This window comes from Pyrus communis, chromosome 1, assembly GCF_963583255.1.
Source record: "Pyrus communis chromosome 1, drPyrComm1.1, whole genome shotgun sequence".
NCBI lineage: Eukaryota > Viridiplantae > Streptophyta > Magnoliopsida > Rosales > Rosaceae > Pyrus > Pyrus communis.
The window spans coordinates 40769658-40784995 of record NC_084803.1 but is presented as its reverse complement, the minus strand read 5'-3'; the positions used below and the strand labels follow the sequence as shown (position 1 = coordinate 40784995).

At 36.7% G+C, this 15338-nt stretch overlaps 2 protein-coding genes across 2 annotated transcripts; one reads left to right on the top strand and one right to left on the bottom strand.

The window, feature by feature from the left end:
- Positions 1-954: 954 nt before the first annotated feature.
- On the bottom strand, positions 955-4770 carry LOC137716743 (receptor homology region, transmembrane domain- and RING domain-containing protein 2-like). Its single transcript, XM_068456124.1, has 4 exons — positions 4405-4770; positions 3965-4195; positions 2971-3375; positions 955-1877 (listed from the first exon to the last, which is right to left on the bottom strand). Exons 1-4 carry the CDS (start codon positions 4532-4534, stop codon positions 1300-1302), a joined length of 1344 nt encoding a protein of 447 aa, XP_068312225.1. The 5' UTR covers positions 4535-4770; the 3' UTR covers positions 955-1299.
- A 4794-nt stretch (positions 4771-9564) lies between these two features.
- Positions 9565-15281, top strand: LOC137710705 (CBS domain-containing protein CBSCBSPB3-like). Its single transcript, XM_068449812.1, has 14 exons — positions 9565-9920; positions 10097-10265; positions 10343-10475; positions 10631-10801; positions 11010-11088; positions 11214-11327; positions 11446-11512; positions 11633-11738; positions 11805-11863; positions 12623-12729; positions 12967-13094; positions 13881-13963; positions 14057-14146; positions 14760-15281. Exons 1-14 carry the CDS (start codon positions 9781-9783, stop codon positions 14931-14933), a joined length of 1620 nt encoding a protein of 539 aa, XP_068305913.1. The 5' UTR covers positions 9565-9780; the 3' UTR covers positions 14934-15281.
- Positions 15282-15338: the final 57 nt, after the last annotated feature.

Below are 15338 nucleotides of genomic sequence, written 5' to 3'. Positions count from 1 at the left end.
AAGCCACACTTTTCCTATATCATTTTCAAAACTATAACAAGAATAATTAATTGTTCAGAATCGACTACAAAATTATTGCATAAGATATGGTTTGTACTCACATAATCAATAACAAAAATCCTATATACAGAAAGACTAACTGAAACATGTGGATGTGCACCATCTACATTAAACTCCCAAAAAACTTTGGCAGAACTAAGCTTATCAATAAAATCAATTCCAAAAACTCAACCAAAACTTGGCAACTTGAACATGTGAATCGCACAGGAAGAGATGTTGTATTCACATATCCCAAAAGCAATTCAGTCAAAGCTGCAAAGGTTCCAGTCCTTCAGAGACCCACAAAGGTTCCAGTACTTCATGGACCCAAAAGTACAGTTTTTTTCAAGTAGATGGCAAACATGATCTAAACGATAGAAACTGAAATGAAATACGTAAATGAAATTTAAATCAATTATTAAAGAGGAAAAAGTAATGTATCTAATCGTGAAGCAGACTAAGCCCCTATCTCACAATGAAGAGAAAACCCCTATTCTCATGGTAAAGACAAAGCCCTAGAGAAAAATTGAGAGCTTCCAAATCCGAAAATAAAAAACAAGGAGATCAATAAACTTACAGATGAGTAATAACTTGATGAGTTGGTCGTCGCCGTTAGCAATATATTTCTCAGTCGAGAGCCTTAGAGATCTGCAGCTGCAAATTTGAAGATAAAGGAGCAGACTCGACTGCCAACTAGTGAAAGCTACACCAAACCCAAAAAAGAAAAAGACTAACATAATTGGAGGGATAAGGGCTGTCACTTATTTACAAACTAGCTTTTAGAGGCAACCTTCCAGAATCTTTTCAAAACTGCTGCCATAGAAACCCATAGTTCTGTTTTAAAGCAGCTTTTTATAACTTTACCAAACAATTGGATTATCAAAATTTCAAAAAAATATGTTCTGTAAAGAAAAATCTCAAACGCCAAATTATATTCACAACTGCCGAATATCGAATGCAATGTTAGCAACATCCAACACAGCACACCACAACTCACTCTTTGACTTTGTGACTGTTTGATAAACATCTAATATATGACTATGAACCATAAACATATCTTGTAAATTATAACTATAGAGTATAGACAAGGTAAAGCTTATACATGTGAGGTGGTAACAAGAAACATTTCAGGTGTGAATTCTGGCATATAGCAAGCATTCACAATATATAACCCCAATCACCATACTACAACAAGGTGAGGTCAGAGTGGAGAAAAGCATCTTGGTTCACCTTCCCCTCAAGCTATTTTGTAAATCTTGATCAGCATTCAGGAAGAGATTGAGCAGAAGAAAAAGGAGAAAACGTTGCAGCTGATTCACTACAATGTAGTGGATGCTGTCGATGACTGGAAGAACTGATGTAGCTTGGTGATGCATTGCTAGGGCTTGCAAAGTGTCCAACGGATATGTATCTTGAATTCGGGGGTAATAAATTTGGGTATCCAAAGGAATTGGGTGATACAAAATAGGAAGCATGAGACCTTTGGGACGAGACATTTCGGAGGTCCATTGAACTTCTGCTTGCACTAATTGAAGGGGACTGGCGATAGGAGGACCTAAGAGACTGCTGAATGTGACTTGTGCTAGCGTAAGAGTGAGAATGAGAAACTGAAGGGTTCCGTGACAATGCTGGTCCTATCTGTATTGCTGAAGATGATGCTATTGATGATCTCATAGATGAAAGTACAGAAGATGCCACAGAGGATGGACTGGATGAAAGCAATGGTGTGGATTCTGAGGCGGGTAGATCACCTGTGTTAGCTCTTGCATCACGCTTGCAAACTGGACAAAAGGTTCTCCATGAAGTAAGCCAAGAATCCACACAGAAAGCATGAAATTCTGTCAAAATCCGGGAAAACATATAGTGAGATATGCATACCATACTTAAGTAAATATATAGCTGAAGAGAAAAGTTGTTCAAGATTCTACATTCTGTATGCTAGTTCCATTGACATTGAACAACTTTCATTAGGCTAGATTAATATCATGGCAGGTTATCAAATTGGGAGATGTTTAAATTTTTCCTCAAAAACTACTTCACATTTTATCACCATTCAAAATTTAACCACTAACAACATTCTAGAATTACTGGAAAGGTATCCAAATTTTCAGCATACACAAATATATACATTGCCATTACAAAAGCATTACCAAGAGTTTGTACTTTGCAGGATAGGAATTCTACTGCCATACCATGAAGTAAACATCAAACAAATGAGACGTTTTATATGATTCTTCCATCGTTCCAAGATAAGTTATCTGAACAAAATTTAACCACTAACAACATTCTAGAATTACTGGATAGGTATCCGAATTTTCAGCATACACAAATATATACATTGCCATTACAAAAGCATTACCAAGAGTTTGTACTTTGCAGGATACGAATTATACTGCCATAACATGAAGTAAACATCAATCAAATGAGACGTTTTATATGATTCTTCCATCGTTTCAAGTCGGTCTCTCCTAGTGGACCACTAATCAGTACTTCAAACAAGAACAGATATTTGCCCAAAAATCCTATCAGGATTTCAAGCCTTGTAAGAACAAATTAAATAAGCTCTTTTTTCCTCTACTAAATAAAGTCACGAGATCTTATATGCCTTATTTACACAGCCAAGTGACTTTAAAGTCCCAAAAAATAATGCAACTTGTGGCACCCAACCCACTAGGTCAAGCCCAGTTGAAATCCAAAAAGTAGCGCAACTTCTGAATACTGATAATGGGAAACAATGAGCAACCAATTCTTTGTCTATGCTAACTGAGCCATCAAATGTGACCAACGAATAAACTTTAGCATACCTTAGTAGAGTAGATATCATAGATGCATTCAAAATGCTAACGCACGAAACACCCGGCAATCAATCAAACAAAAAAATGCACTGCAAGGAACAATATTTTTCACATGGCAGAACAAAAAGAAACTTACTATGACGACATGGCAGAATCCTGAGTTTTTCTCCAACACTATAGTCCTCAAGACATATAGCACATGTTCTTGATGTACAGTTGTCCTCTAAAACTGCGGTAAATATCAAACTTGGCATTGCTTTTACTAAGCGCTTGCTCATCCCATGAAATTCTCGAACACGAGAAGCTTGAGGCCTTTCTCGTCTTATTCGATGCCTACGAACGAAAAAACAAGTAGCCAGCACCGCAGACATGGCAAGCAATGAAATGAAAGAGATTGCCATGATTGACCACGCTGAATTCTCAAAGCTTGCAATTAGCCACAGCTCCATGTTAGTAAGTCCAGCGTACTTCTTTAGTAGTTCACCAGAAGCTTTCGAAACAAACACAGCGTATATTTTTATACCAGCTGAATTTCCTGCCACTGTAGTTTCCACACAAAAGGGAATTACAGATTATAGAAGGGCAAAAAGAAATTACAATTAAAATAAAGAATTAAAACTTAAACTACTTGAGAGGAGAAAAGGGTATAGAGAAAAATAAAAATAGAGAAGAGGGCAGCAGTGCACAATGTTTATGAAGGCAAGGCCTAAGCCTGAGGCATTGAGGTGTAAACCTTTCGGGCATTGAATAGAAAATTATAATATACATATATGTATTTAACAAAGTCTGAATCTATCGTTCAAGCATAATAGTCAACCTTCAAACAGTTTTTTATAATATCTTCCTTTTGTGAAACTTTTTGCTATAATTTATCATCTTTCTAATTTTAGTTTTCATGCACCTAGTTCGAATAGATAAAGTAAATATAACTAAGCTGAGTTATAACTAGCAAGACAGTGGTTTACTTAGGAGCTTATGACAATTTGGGAGGCGTGGACAGACTTGTGTATTGTTTACATCTCCAATAACACCGTTAATTTTCATTGATCAGTAAGTAATTGCTGGAAAGTATCGAACTTAACAAATCAAAACGCTAGGCATGAAAAATAGTTATCGGAAAAGGTCATTACTTGAAACCAAGACACTGCTAACTTCGTTGTCGTAGATAATTGCAGCTTTGAAGCCGGCCTTTTGAGCTCTTCTAACTTTATCCTCAAAAATACACCCTCCTCTTACGATCAAAACAAAAGGGGAGCTACGATTCGTGCCTTGTTCGACTTGATTAGTCAATGTCGAGCACGCATCAGGAGGCTCTGCCAAATACAATACTCCGCATTCCCCCGAACCCTTAACCGCCGGAGCTGGAATGATCATCATTGTCCACCACAAAAATCAACAAAAACATAAGTATGTCAAACAACAAACAAACACACAGATACATAGAATTACTATCAGTTTGGTCTCGCCTTCAGCTACTCTTGTTTCCCATAATTTCTTACAAACCAAACGGAAATTTTCTTAGTAACCAAACAGAAATTAAAACATGAAGAGAAAAGCAAAAGGAACTCACCGAAACTAGCTTCCATGTCATCGAAAGAGAGAGTAACGTTGTTCCCGATCAGCACCACATTGGCGTCGGTGATGCAAAATCGGCCGAACAAAACCACCGCCACCGCCACCAGAACCACCGCCAGATTCATAGTGCTCACCAATCTCCCCACACAAAAACCCTAACGCACCAATTCTGGATAATTTAACTCTCAACTGGTTGGGGAAAAGAACAGACAGAGGAGCAAAAACGATAATATAATTTAATTAAATCCATCTCCTGATCCACAAAGCATCTGGAATCCCTATTTTCTACCTACTTTGATGCTTTAAAATTAAAAGTGGAAGTTCAATCATACAGGAACTCCAGTTCCTTCCAATTCATATTATTATATTATTATTATGTGATTATTGATAAGTTTAAAATATAAGTGCTGTTTTAGCTTCCAGAAAAAACAAAAATAATTGGTTAAATATCATTTTTACCAAGGACCTCTCAAATAAGCTTTCATTTGAGATTTTGCGGAATAATAAAAGAACTTGTCTGAATGTCGTGATGATTACGTATTTGTATGATTTTTTTCGTAAGAAAATGTTGGACATATTTTTTTTTTTTAAATACGATATTCATTAAGAATTGAGTAGAATACGTATATATAGGAATAGGGTGCATAAATAGACCTTGATAAAAACTTTGTTAATTTCAACCCGATCGAACAAAAAAAAAATATCCTTCAAAAATTATTATCCTCAATGATAATGAAATTAAACATTACAAATAATTGTCTTCTAACAGGACATCGCAAATGTTTTTAGACAATATTTTTTCAACGATCCGCTTCCCACATTTTCTTGTGGATTGGATTCTACATTGGTCTTACCCATTTTCTTCTTGGTTGCCTTTTTTGAGTTGTAATCATCATGAATATGTGGACTATTAGGTGGAAAATCAGAAGCTTCATTAGAAGCTTTATCTAACTGATAGTCGTGCACAACAGTGAAGCTACAGAGTGACAAGGAGAGGCGGTCACCCCTCCACTTGCTAGAAATCAGGCTCAGAAGTGGTGGTTCCGCCCCTCTGATCTCGTCAAAAGTAATGGCTGCTTATGGAGATGTCTGGTGTTCTGGGTTTCTGCAGCTATTGTGCAGCAGTGTTCTAACTTTTTCTTTTTTTTTCTGAAAAATCCCTAAATAAAACGACGTCGGTTCATTTAGTGATTAAAAAAAAGTTAATCCATATTATTTGTCTGATTTTTTTCGTAAGAAACATTGGACATATTTTTCTTTTTGTTTTGAAAAAATATGATATTCATTAAGAATTTAGTAGAATATGTATATATGAGAACAGGGTGTATAAATAGGTCTTCATAAAAACATTGCCGGAAATTTCAACCCGGTTGAAGAAAAAAAGAGTGTCCCGCAAAAATTAATATCCTCAATGACAACAAAATGAAACATTACAAATGATTGTCTTCTAACAGGGCATCGCAAATGTTTTTAGATCATATTTTTTTAACGATGATTTATGAATAATAAATTAAAATACAATCGATTGTTATCGAGTGCGTTACATATTGAATTTGTGCACGCGCACTCGCGTCAAGCATTTGGCGTTCTCGGCTTTACCCATTTTCTTGTGGATTGGATTCTACTCTGGCCTACCCATTTTCTTCTTTGTTGGCTATTTTGAGTTGGAATCATTATGAATATGTGGACTATTAGGTGGAAAATCAGAAGCTCCATTAGAAGCTGTATCTAGCTGATGGTCGTACATGTTCATTCTCATCCGCATTACTGTTCCTCCTTTGTTCTATTGGATTTGGAACCCTTTTTGAGCTATGCATAAAAGAGTAGGATTCTCTCTTCTTTTCTTTTCGTCCACTTCTTTTTCCTCCCTTCACACTTTACTTTTTGTCTTTTTGTTATTGTAAAAAAAAAAATAAATATAAGCTTTTGACGTGACTTAATCATAACCGTTCAAATAAAAGGAAAGAGAAAGGAATAGAGAGATTAGTAGAAGATAATCCTCCTCCATGCATAAAACATGGAAGGTTCAACGAAGTGAACATGATGTCATCTCCAACCGAAATGACTAAATATAGCCATGTCTAGAATTATAGCCCTGTAAAATATTTTTTTTAAATGAACATTGTCATGTCATACTCATATATCATCTCTAACCGAATGGCTAAACGTAGCCCTTCAATAATTTATTAGTTTTAAGTTTATACTTTAAACTTATTAGTTAATTTAAATAAACTACTTTTGGATGTTTTCAAATCTAGCTATTGGATTTGAATTAATTATTACAATTGAGAAGTTGGGCCAAAAAAAAAAAAGGCTAAAAGCAAGGCTATATTTAGTCACCCTGATGCCTCTTTGGCCAAATAAAGGCATGAAGGGTTCTATATAATTATAGGCCAACCTTCAATTCAAAATAAATTTTTGGACAAATCAAGTTATTTTTTGGCTTTTGGACATTCAACTTGCTAAAAATTTGAAAAAGAAACTACGAAGTTCAAACTCTAGGAACTTAAGAAGTGGGGCTTACTTGACAAGACATGATTTATGATTACTAACGCGTAAGTGGGAGATTAGATCCCATCCAGACCCATTTCATACGGACCATCCTGACCACTTAATTCTGACTATTCAATAGATAACGGACGGTAAGGATTAAAGCTATTTCTTTTCTTAACTATTCGCTCACTTTTGCCAAACTCTTCTCGGCAGTCGCCCCTCATCGAAGGTTTAGAAAGAGAAACACAAAACAAAGGGCCTTGAACACGAGACACAACGACAACAAGAAATTAAAAGTTGAAATTGAAACAGTTTTCATATTTTTGCAGTTGAAAATTTGGATTTTTGGATTTGTAGCAATCATGAGGGTCTGGAAAATCGAAAGAGTTTCCAAATTTTTTTTGCAATTGAAAATTAGAGGAAGGATGGAAAATTGTAGATTTGCAGCAATCTTGAAGGTCTAAATCTTTTCTTCAATGAATTGGGGTGTGGAAGGCGAGAGAGAAGACGAAGGCTTGCACAAAAGAAACAAAGTTTGGGCTGGTGCTTCAGTTTGATGCAAAAGAGAGAAAAATAAAGACTTATTATATGAACATCCGACATATTTTTTAATAAATCTCATATACTTAATACACCTTATATTTGTTTTTTCAATTAAAAATTATATTACTACATCCCACGTACTTTTCCAGAATACCCTAACACTCCACATTCCTAGCATAAACCTTACATTTTCTACACACCCCACATTCTTCAAATCTTGTAATACTCATTTTTAATTTTTATAAATTAAATTAACTTTGGAGTAAAACTCTAACATCTTGTGTGATTGATGTAGATAGAAGAAAATAGTCACTTGAGAGGCGCCAATTAAACGAAATGAGTTATATTGTAGTAATTAACCATTGAATGGAATAAGTTATGTTGTAGTAATTCATTATTGAAAATAGTGAGAACTTCCTAATAGAAAAGCCTTCAAATAATCGGGTTTTCTAGGAATTCTAAATAAATGTTAAGCTTAAATTAATCAATAATAGGCTTGGGTAGTATAGTTTCCTGGGAAATCACGGGTAGATATGTGGGACTAATCTCCTTTGAAATCAAAATTAGAGAATAAAATAACAAGATAGCTTGGTTAATGTTTTGTTTAACAATGGAGAGTGAGATGTTTTGATAGTTGAAGAAGATAAATAATTGGTTAAAAGTGATTTAGGGTGTGTTTAGAAATTTTTTATTTTTTTAAAAACCTAATAAGGTTGAAATTGTCATTGCATAATAGGGTACATAAGTCATTAACATTAAATTTTAATGTGGGGTGCATTCAATATTTTGTGGGGTATTAATAAAAAAAGCCAAAATAAAATGATTGGAATTATCGACCGTCTATTGTATGGGGATCAGTTAGGATAAAGTGGTATGCAAGGTCCACATGAAATGGGTCCGGAGAGGATCAAATTCCGCATAAGTGAACTTGTACAATATTTTGGATCTTGTTCATAGTAGTTGGGGATTTCCTCGTTAGATAAGAAGGCACCCTAATGAATCTGCCTGACGAGACTTCAAATGTTTATTTGGTGGGTTTGAGCTTCATCTTGTATTCCAAGAAGATGTTGAATGTTTCCGCCAAGTTTTTTATGTGGTCTAACCGCTACTTGCCTTTCACCATGATGTCATCAACATAGACATTCATGGTTTTTTCGATCTGCTTCTTAAACGTCATGTTTACTAATCGTTGGTAAGTCACTCCTACTTCTTAAGGTCGAAGGGCATGACTTGATAGTAGCAGGTGTCTCGCTCAATGACAAACGCAGTATTCTCCTTGTCTGGCACGTACATGGCAATCTGATTGTAGCCTCAATATGCGTCCAAGGTAGGGGTGCACATTGCCTGAACATTCATTCGAGGCTGGTTAAGTGGTTACTTGTTGGGGCACCTTTGGATAGATATACCATCATCAGCTCTTGTCTTGCTTCAGGATACTTCATGAGGAGTGCATTATGGCAGGGTCAAATTTGTCAAAAAAGGAGGTGAAAAAACCTTGGCTCAACTGTTGGTTCACTTATCAGGGCAACAGGTTCAGCAATAAGCAACTGATTTAGTTAAACAGGTTATGAGACCGATCTGAACGTGTAGAGCCAAGTCAGGTGCGTGCTAGCTCAGGTGCGGGTCGACTTGTAGTGGCTGATGGATTGGGAGCTGCAACCTGCTGGGCCACAACTACTTGAGCCTGAGAGGCCTGCTTCGAAGATGCTGCCAGCGTTGCTTGATGCGAGTTTTGAACTTCAGTCTTATCATTATTAGAAAATAGTACAAATATAGTATAAAAATATGATAAAAAAAGTAGCATTTTCCCAGTAAATTATCATTCTCCATGCTCTTAAATTTCATGTTTAATTTGAACTGTCAAGTCAGTGGGATTTGGCAATTACAAATCCAACAAGATCCTTTCAGGATTATTTTGGTGAAGATCCTGAAGATTCGTAAATTACGTTCGTTCATTGTACATCGTGCAGTTAGTTTTTGTCAAGTACTGTTTTTATTTAATTTTAAAAAAATATTTAAAATAATCTGTGATCGCACGGTGTATGATGAATGTATGTGATCCATGGATCCGAGATGCTCACATAGAGGATCCGAGATGCTCACATAGAGGATCCGAATTCATTACCAATAACTCTCCGTCTCACTCCAATTTTAATACCCAAAAAGAAAGGAAGGGAGAGAGGGAGAGAGGGAGAGAGGGTTGGAGCCAGGCAGCCACAACCCACCCGAAACACTGACCTTCTCTCCTTCTCCATCTCCCTCCTCATCACTGCAACTAAATTAGGGTTTCTGCAGTCCAGATAAAGAGAAACCCTAATAATCGCAGAGAAGAGAGATGAGCAGTCAAGTGGGCGTGAGGCGGACCAGTCTCAGCCAAAGACGCGGCCCCGCCGCCGCGATTAAGAAATCTCCCCCTCACGAGAATGGAACCTCTAATGGCACCACCAGCAAACCCTCCTCTCCTCCTCCCCTTTCGTAAGTTTTCTCTCCTTTCTCGTTTGCTCTTTGTCTGTTTCCCGAGAAAATGGTTTCCCGGAAAATTTTCCTTGCCTTTGTTTGTATAGTTGATTTCAAGTTTGAGAATTGGGGTCTGCAAAACTTGCTTTTAATTTTTTTTACCGAATGGTGTTTTAATTTTAATATTTAAAAAGGTCTGGTGGTGGGGAGAGGACGGTGAAGAAGCTACGGTTGTCGAAAGCCCTAACTATTCCCGAGGGGACGACAGTATCCGATGCATGTCGGAGAATGGCGGCTCGCCGTGTGGATGCTGTGCTCTTAACTGATTCAAATGCGTTGCTTTCCGGAATTGTGACAGACAAGGTTCAATTTATAACTCATAGTTGGCTGTTGCTGTGAGTTTTTGAGTGTCAGCTTTGCTTACGGTACTTTGCTTTCAGGACATTTCCGCTAGAGTCATCGCCGAGGGGTTGAGACCGGAGCAGACAATTGTGTCAAAGATCATGACGCGGAATCCTATTTTTGTTAATTCTGATTCATCTGCTCTCGAAGCTCTTCAGAAGATGATCCAAGGTTAGTTTTTTTTATCTAACAAGGTTTTATTTCTTTGGCGATTTTTATTGCGTTTGTCCGTGTGTGGAATTGTCTAAGAATTTGCTTCGAAATCTTCATTTGTTATGGCTACATTGGGCACAAAAAGGTGACTTCTTTTCTTTTTCTGTTGACAGGTAAATTCAGACACCTCCCTGTCGTAGAGAGTGGTGAAGTTATTGCCTTGTTAGATATCACAAAATGTCTCTACGATGCTATATCAAGATTGGAGAAGGCAGCGGAGCAGGGGAGTGCCATTGCTGCTGCAGTTGAAGGAGTTGAACGCCAGATGGGAGGCAATTTTTCTGGTCCGTAATAATGTTTAAAAATCTTACTAAATTACTTTGAGTCTGATCGGAAGTTGCTTCCTACGTAATGTTTTTGAAACGCCTCTGCTTTATAGAGAACCTGCACTGTATTGTAACGGATCCTCTTTGTTCATTATTTTGGTACATACATATGATACATCTGGTAGAATTTAACTTTTTTTGTTCTGTTTATCATCATGTATTGCAGCTCCATATGCTTTTCTAGAAACCTTGAGGGATCGAATGTTCAAGCCTTCCTTGTCAACCATCATTGGTGAAAATACGAAGTACAGTTCTTTAGCGTGACTTGCCATTTGGCCCTCTTTGTGGGAGGATGCAATTAATTGATTTTGGCTTGATTTTTGTTTAAAGTTTATTTTCTATTGCCAAGCTTGTAGCTTTATGATTTCAGGGTTGCTGTTGTTTCTCCATCGGATCCTGTCTATGTTGCAGCAAAAAGGATGCGGGAGTTTCGGGTTAATTCAGTCATAATTATAACGGGCAACAAGGTTCAGGGGATACTAACGTATTGTTCTTTACCTTATATTTGTTTGTGAACATTTTGCACTTAGATGTTATTCTTGGATGTTGTCTGTCTTCTTTTTAATGAATATCATATGATGTTTGCATTTGACTGACTGCAGTTCCAAGGATATCCTTATGCGAGTTGTGGCGCAAAATGTCTCTCCTGAGTTGACTCTGGTGGAAAAGGTTTACTCTAAACCATCGAATGTTTGATTATTCTATATTTCGTATTAAGTGTATAGATCTGTTCCATTTTTAAAATAAGCTTCCTTGAACAAACTTGTGCTATCCAAATAATTTCTTTAGGTAATGACTCCAAACCCTGAGTGTGCCTCGTTAGAGACAACGATCCTTGATGCGCTGCATATAATGCATGAAGGGAAGTTCTTACATCTTCCTGTCTTAGACAGAGGTGAGTGGTACATTTTAAGGACATATTTTTAATGTTTATAAGGTGTATTGACATCTGTTTGCGCAGATGGATGCATTGCTGCTTGCTTGGATGTTCTGCAGATAACTCATGCGGCAGTTTCTATGGTAAAGTCATTGCGGTTGTGGTTTAGATTCGTGCTTCAATCATCAGAGTGAAATTTTTAATTTTAATTTTTTTTTCCTTTGCCTTTGTATGTGAAAGATGTTGATTTTTCATTGAAGTGGAAGATATTGAACTTTTAAGGGATGGGATTGCCCAATATATAATTCAATGCATTATATTGGTTTATGTTTTTAATTTTCCAATTATGGTATAATAGAAGCTGGTCTAACACGTCTTGTGGGTGTGTTTCTCATAGTTGTCTGATTTTATTTTACTTCTATTTCTATTTCGTTCCTTATATGGTTTACAAATTCTGCATGCATCTTTTCCTCCTTTGTTGCCATGTTAGTCTTGATTTTTGTCTTTTGGTTACGTAGATTATATGTATCTTAGATTCTTATGTGCATTATACTTATGGTTGTTGCCGAGTTTTTTGATTTGGTGCATGCGAATTATGAACTTTTTGGCCATAAATGTTTGAAACTAAAATTCAAAATTTGGGTGCTATAAATGTATTAAATTGAAGGACTTTTAATTTGTTTCCATTATTTACCTTCAAGGGAAAATTAGCCTTGAAAGAAAAAGAAATAACTGCAAATTGGGCCAAAAGTGAGAAGGAAGAAAAAAACCTGGGTTAATTCTAATGATGGTTGCATTGTTTAGGCTTGAATCTAAAAGCCCCTTGGATATTCTCATTTATCACTTTTATAAAACTTCCAAGGATAAATTGATTAATTAGTTGTTGTTCATTCCTTTCCTAGGTTGAAAGTAGCTCAGGAACGGTTAATGATATGGCAAACACAATGATGCAAAAATTCTGGGATTCAGCACTTGCTTTGGAGCCACCTGATGATTGTGATACTCAAAGGTATTCAAAACTTGCTAATAACGTCACTTAAATTAGGTTCACCTACCCAATTTTTATACTGAATTATACAATCCAGTGCTGATGTGAGACTGATTGATTGGAAGTTTTGAGATAAGGAAAACTATGGAAAAGAAAAATTATTTGCACAGATGCATGTTGTAGTTATGTTTCATCACTGATTCTGTTTTTGGGTAACCCTGTTATTCAGTAACCATGCTTAGGGCTTTTTGTTTTCAGTGAATTGTCTACAGTGATGGCTTCTGATGGGGCTGATGGAAAGTTTTCTTATCCTTCTCTTGGTCTTGGAGATTCATTTGCCTTCAAATTTGAAGATCTTAGGGGTCAAGTGCATCGAATTAATTGTGGTGAGTGGTGGTCGAAGGCCTAAAATTATTGCCAGCATACTTTGCCATCACTTTGCTTGATGACCTATATATACCATTTCTAGCATGAATATTTGTGGAGTGATTGCTTAGTGAAAGGATAGAATTGGGTCAATTACAAATTGTTAAACTTTTGTGCCCTCTCTGCATCAAACTATCAAGTTTATCCTTATTATTTTACTACGCACTCTGAGTTTGTTTTATTTATTTATTTATTTATATGGATGCCAAATTGATGCCAGGTTGCTCACTTTTCACCCCTCAAAATTTAGAAGGTTAAGTCTTTCTTTATTAGAAAATGTTCGTATTTGGTATGTGGCATCTGTTAATTCCACCTCTCTTACTATTATAGAGTCTAGAAAACTGGGATCTTGAATTTTCATGTAATTAGTGATCAATGGGTTAGATTATATCTGTGGATGGGAAAATTAATAGAAGCTTGCATGAGTGGTACGCAGCAGTGGACTCGGTCTGACAGGGGTATTAGTTATGGCATAGAATTTGCTGTGCGGTGACACATTAGTCTCTGTGGTTTGGTTTAGAAGTGTCCATAACTACTGCCCATTGGTGGTGATTGGCAGATTGGGTTTAGTTTTCACTGGGCTAGATCAGCACTCTGTGTGTGGGGAGAGCTCTGTGACTGAGTAAATGGACGTGGTTTAATTTTTGTGTGTTTACAGATCAGATGTTTAGATGCTAGAATTTAACCCACAATGACCTTATTTTTTCCCTTTCCTGATTGTATTTTTTTTTGTTTATTCTCTTCAGGCATGGAAAATTTAGATGAGCTGGTATCTGCTATCATGAAAAGAATCCGTGTGGCTGATGATCATGATCATCCTCACATTTTGGTTAAAACTTTGAGCTAATTTTTGGTTTCATCTGATTTATTGGGCTGCAAAACTTCTTAGTGTTTACTTTTAGTAATTCTTTTTTCCCCCCAGTTTGAAGATGAAGATGGTGATAGAGTTCTACTTGCAACTGATGATGATCTTATTAGCGCAGTCAGCCATGCTCGAGGAATGGGACTGAAGGTAGCATAACTATACGCTCCTTTATTGGATTTCCAAGGCCTTTTTTTAGCATTTTGCCGCAGTTATTATAAATTAAACTTTTAATCACCTCCCCCCTTATGTAGTTGTTAATACTTGTGAACATATTTGTTGATACTTTGATTTGGTTAGAAGTTAAATCTCTTAATTAGAAGCCCGGCAAAAGCCATTAAAAAACCTTTCCTTTCTTGACGCAATTTGACCAAGTGCAAATGATCATTTAATAATGGTTTGCAGTTGAGAAACTTTTATATTGATAGTTTTGGGGATGAAGGGCTGGGTGTTTAAATTACACTGAGAAAGAGAAGTTTTTCATGAGGGAAAAAATGAAATACTTAAAAAGATAATTACTTGGTTAATTTTTTTTCAATATGTTAACAATTATACCGGAATTCAATGGAGGATATGACACCGTGAGGCAGGTTTACGTAGCTTGTTGAATTTGACTGTTGATGAGCTGTACTCGTACATATTGCTCATGGTAGGATCAGATCACTAAAGGATGTGTTGGAGTATATATGTGTAATTATTTTGGGATGTATTGGAATTTGTGTGTAACTATTTTTTAGCTGTATGGTTTATCTCTCTATCTCAGGTTCTAAGGTTGCATCTGGACTTCTCTGATTCTAGCCACCGAAGTGTATCAGCGTCAGGAACAACGACGACCCAAAGAATGGGATGGACGTCTTTGCACACTGGAGTTCTGGCAAGTGCTGCTGTGTTAACAGGCATTGGGGTGCTGTTCTATTTAAAGCGCACTAACCTGTAATGCTTGTCCCGATTGTGTAAAGAAAACATACTAGGATCGATTATAAAGGTACACAAGAGCCCGCTTCGCCCTGCCAAACCTCATTGGCAGAGGGCTCAAGGAAACCAAACATTTTGGACTCGGAACACCAGCAGCAGCAGCAGCAGCAGCAAGTTTTCTGTGACTGCACAAGGATTAAAGGTATGCATATTGTAGGTTAAACAAAAGAGCCGGATGAAGGCGATGACTGGAAAATAGATATATTTTTGTTTCATGTATTACCGTGGAAGGGCTCGCGCTTGCCAAATATTGAGAAAAGAAAATGGAGAATTTGCTCCAATCAATCTATAAAGCTCATTCGAATTATAACGCGGAAGGGATTGCGTAGTTGCAAGTTTAATCTGTTAATGCGTCGGTAAAAGTGGC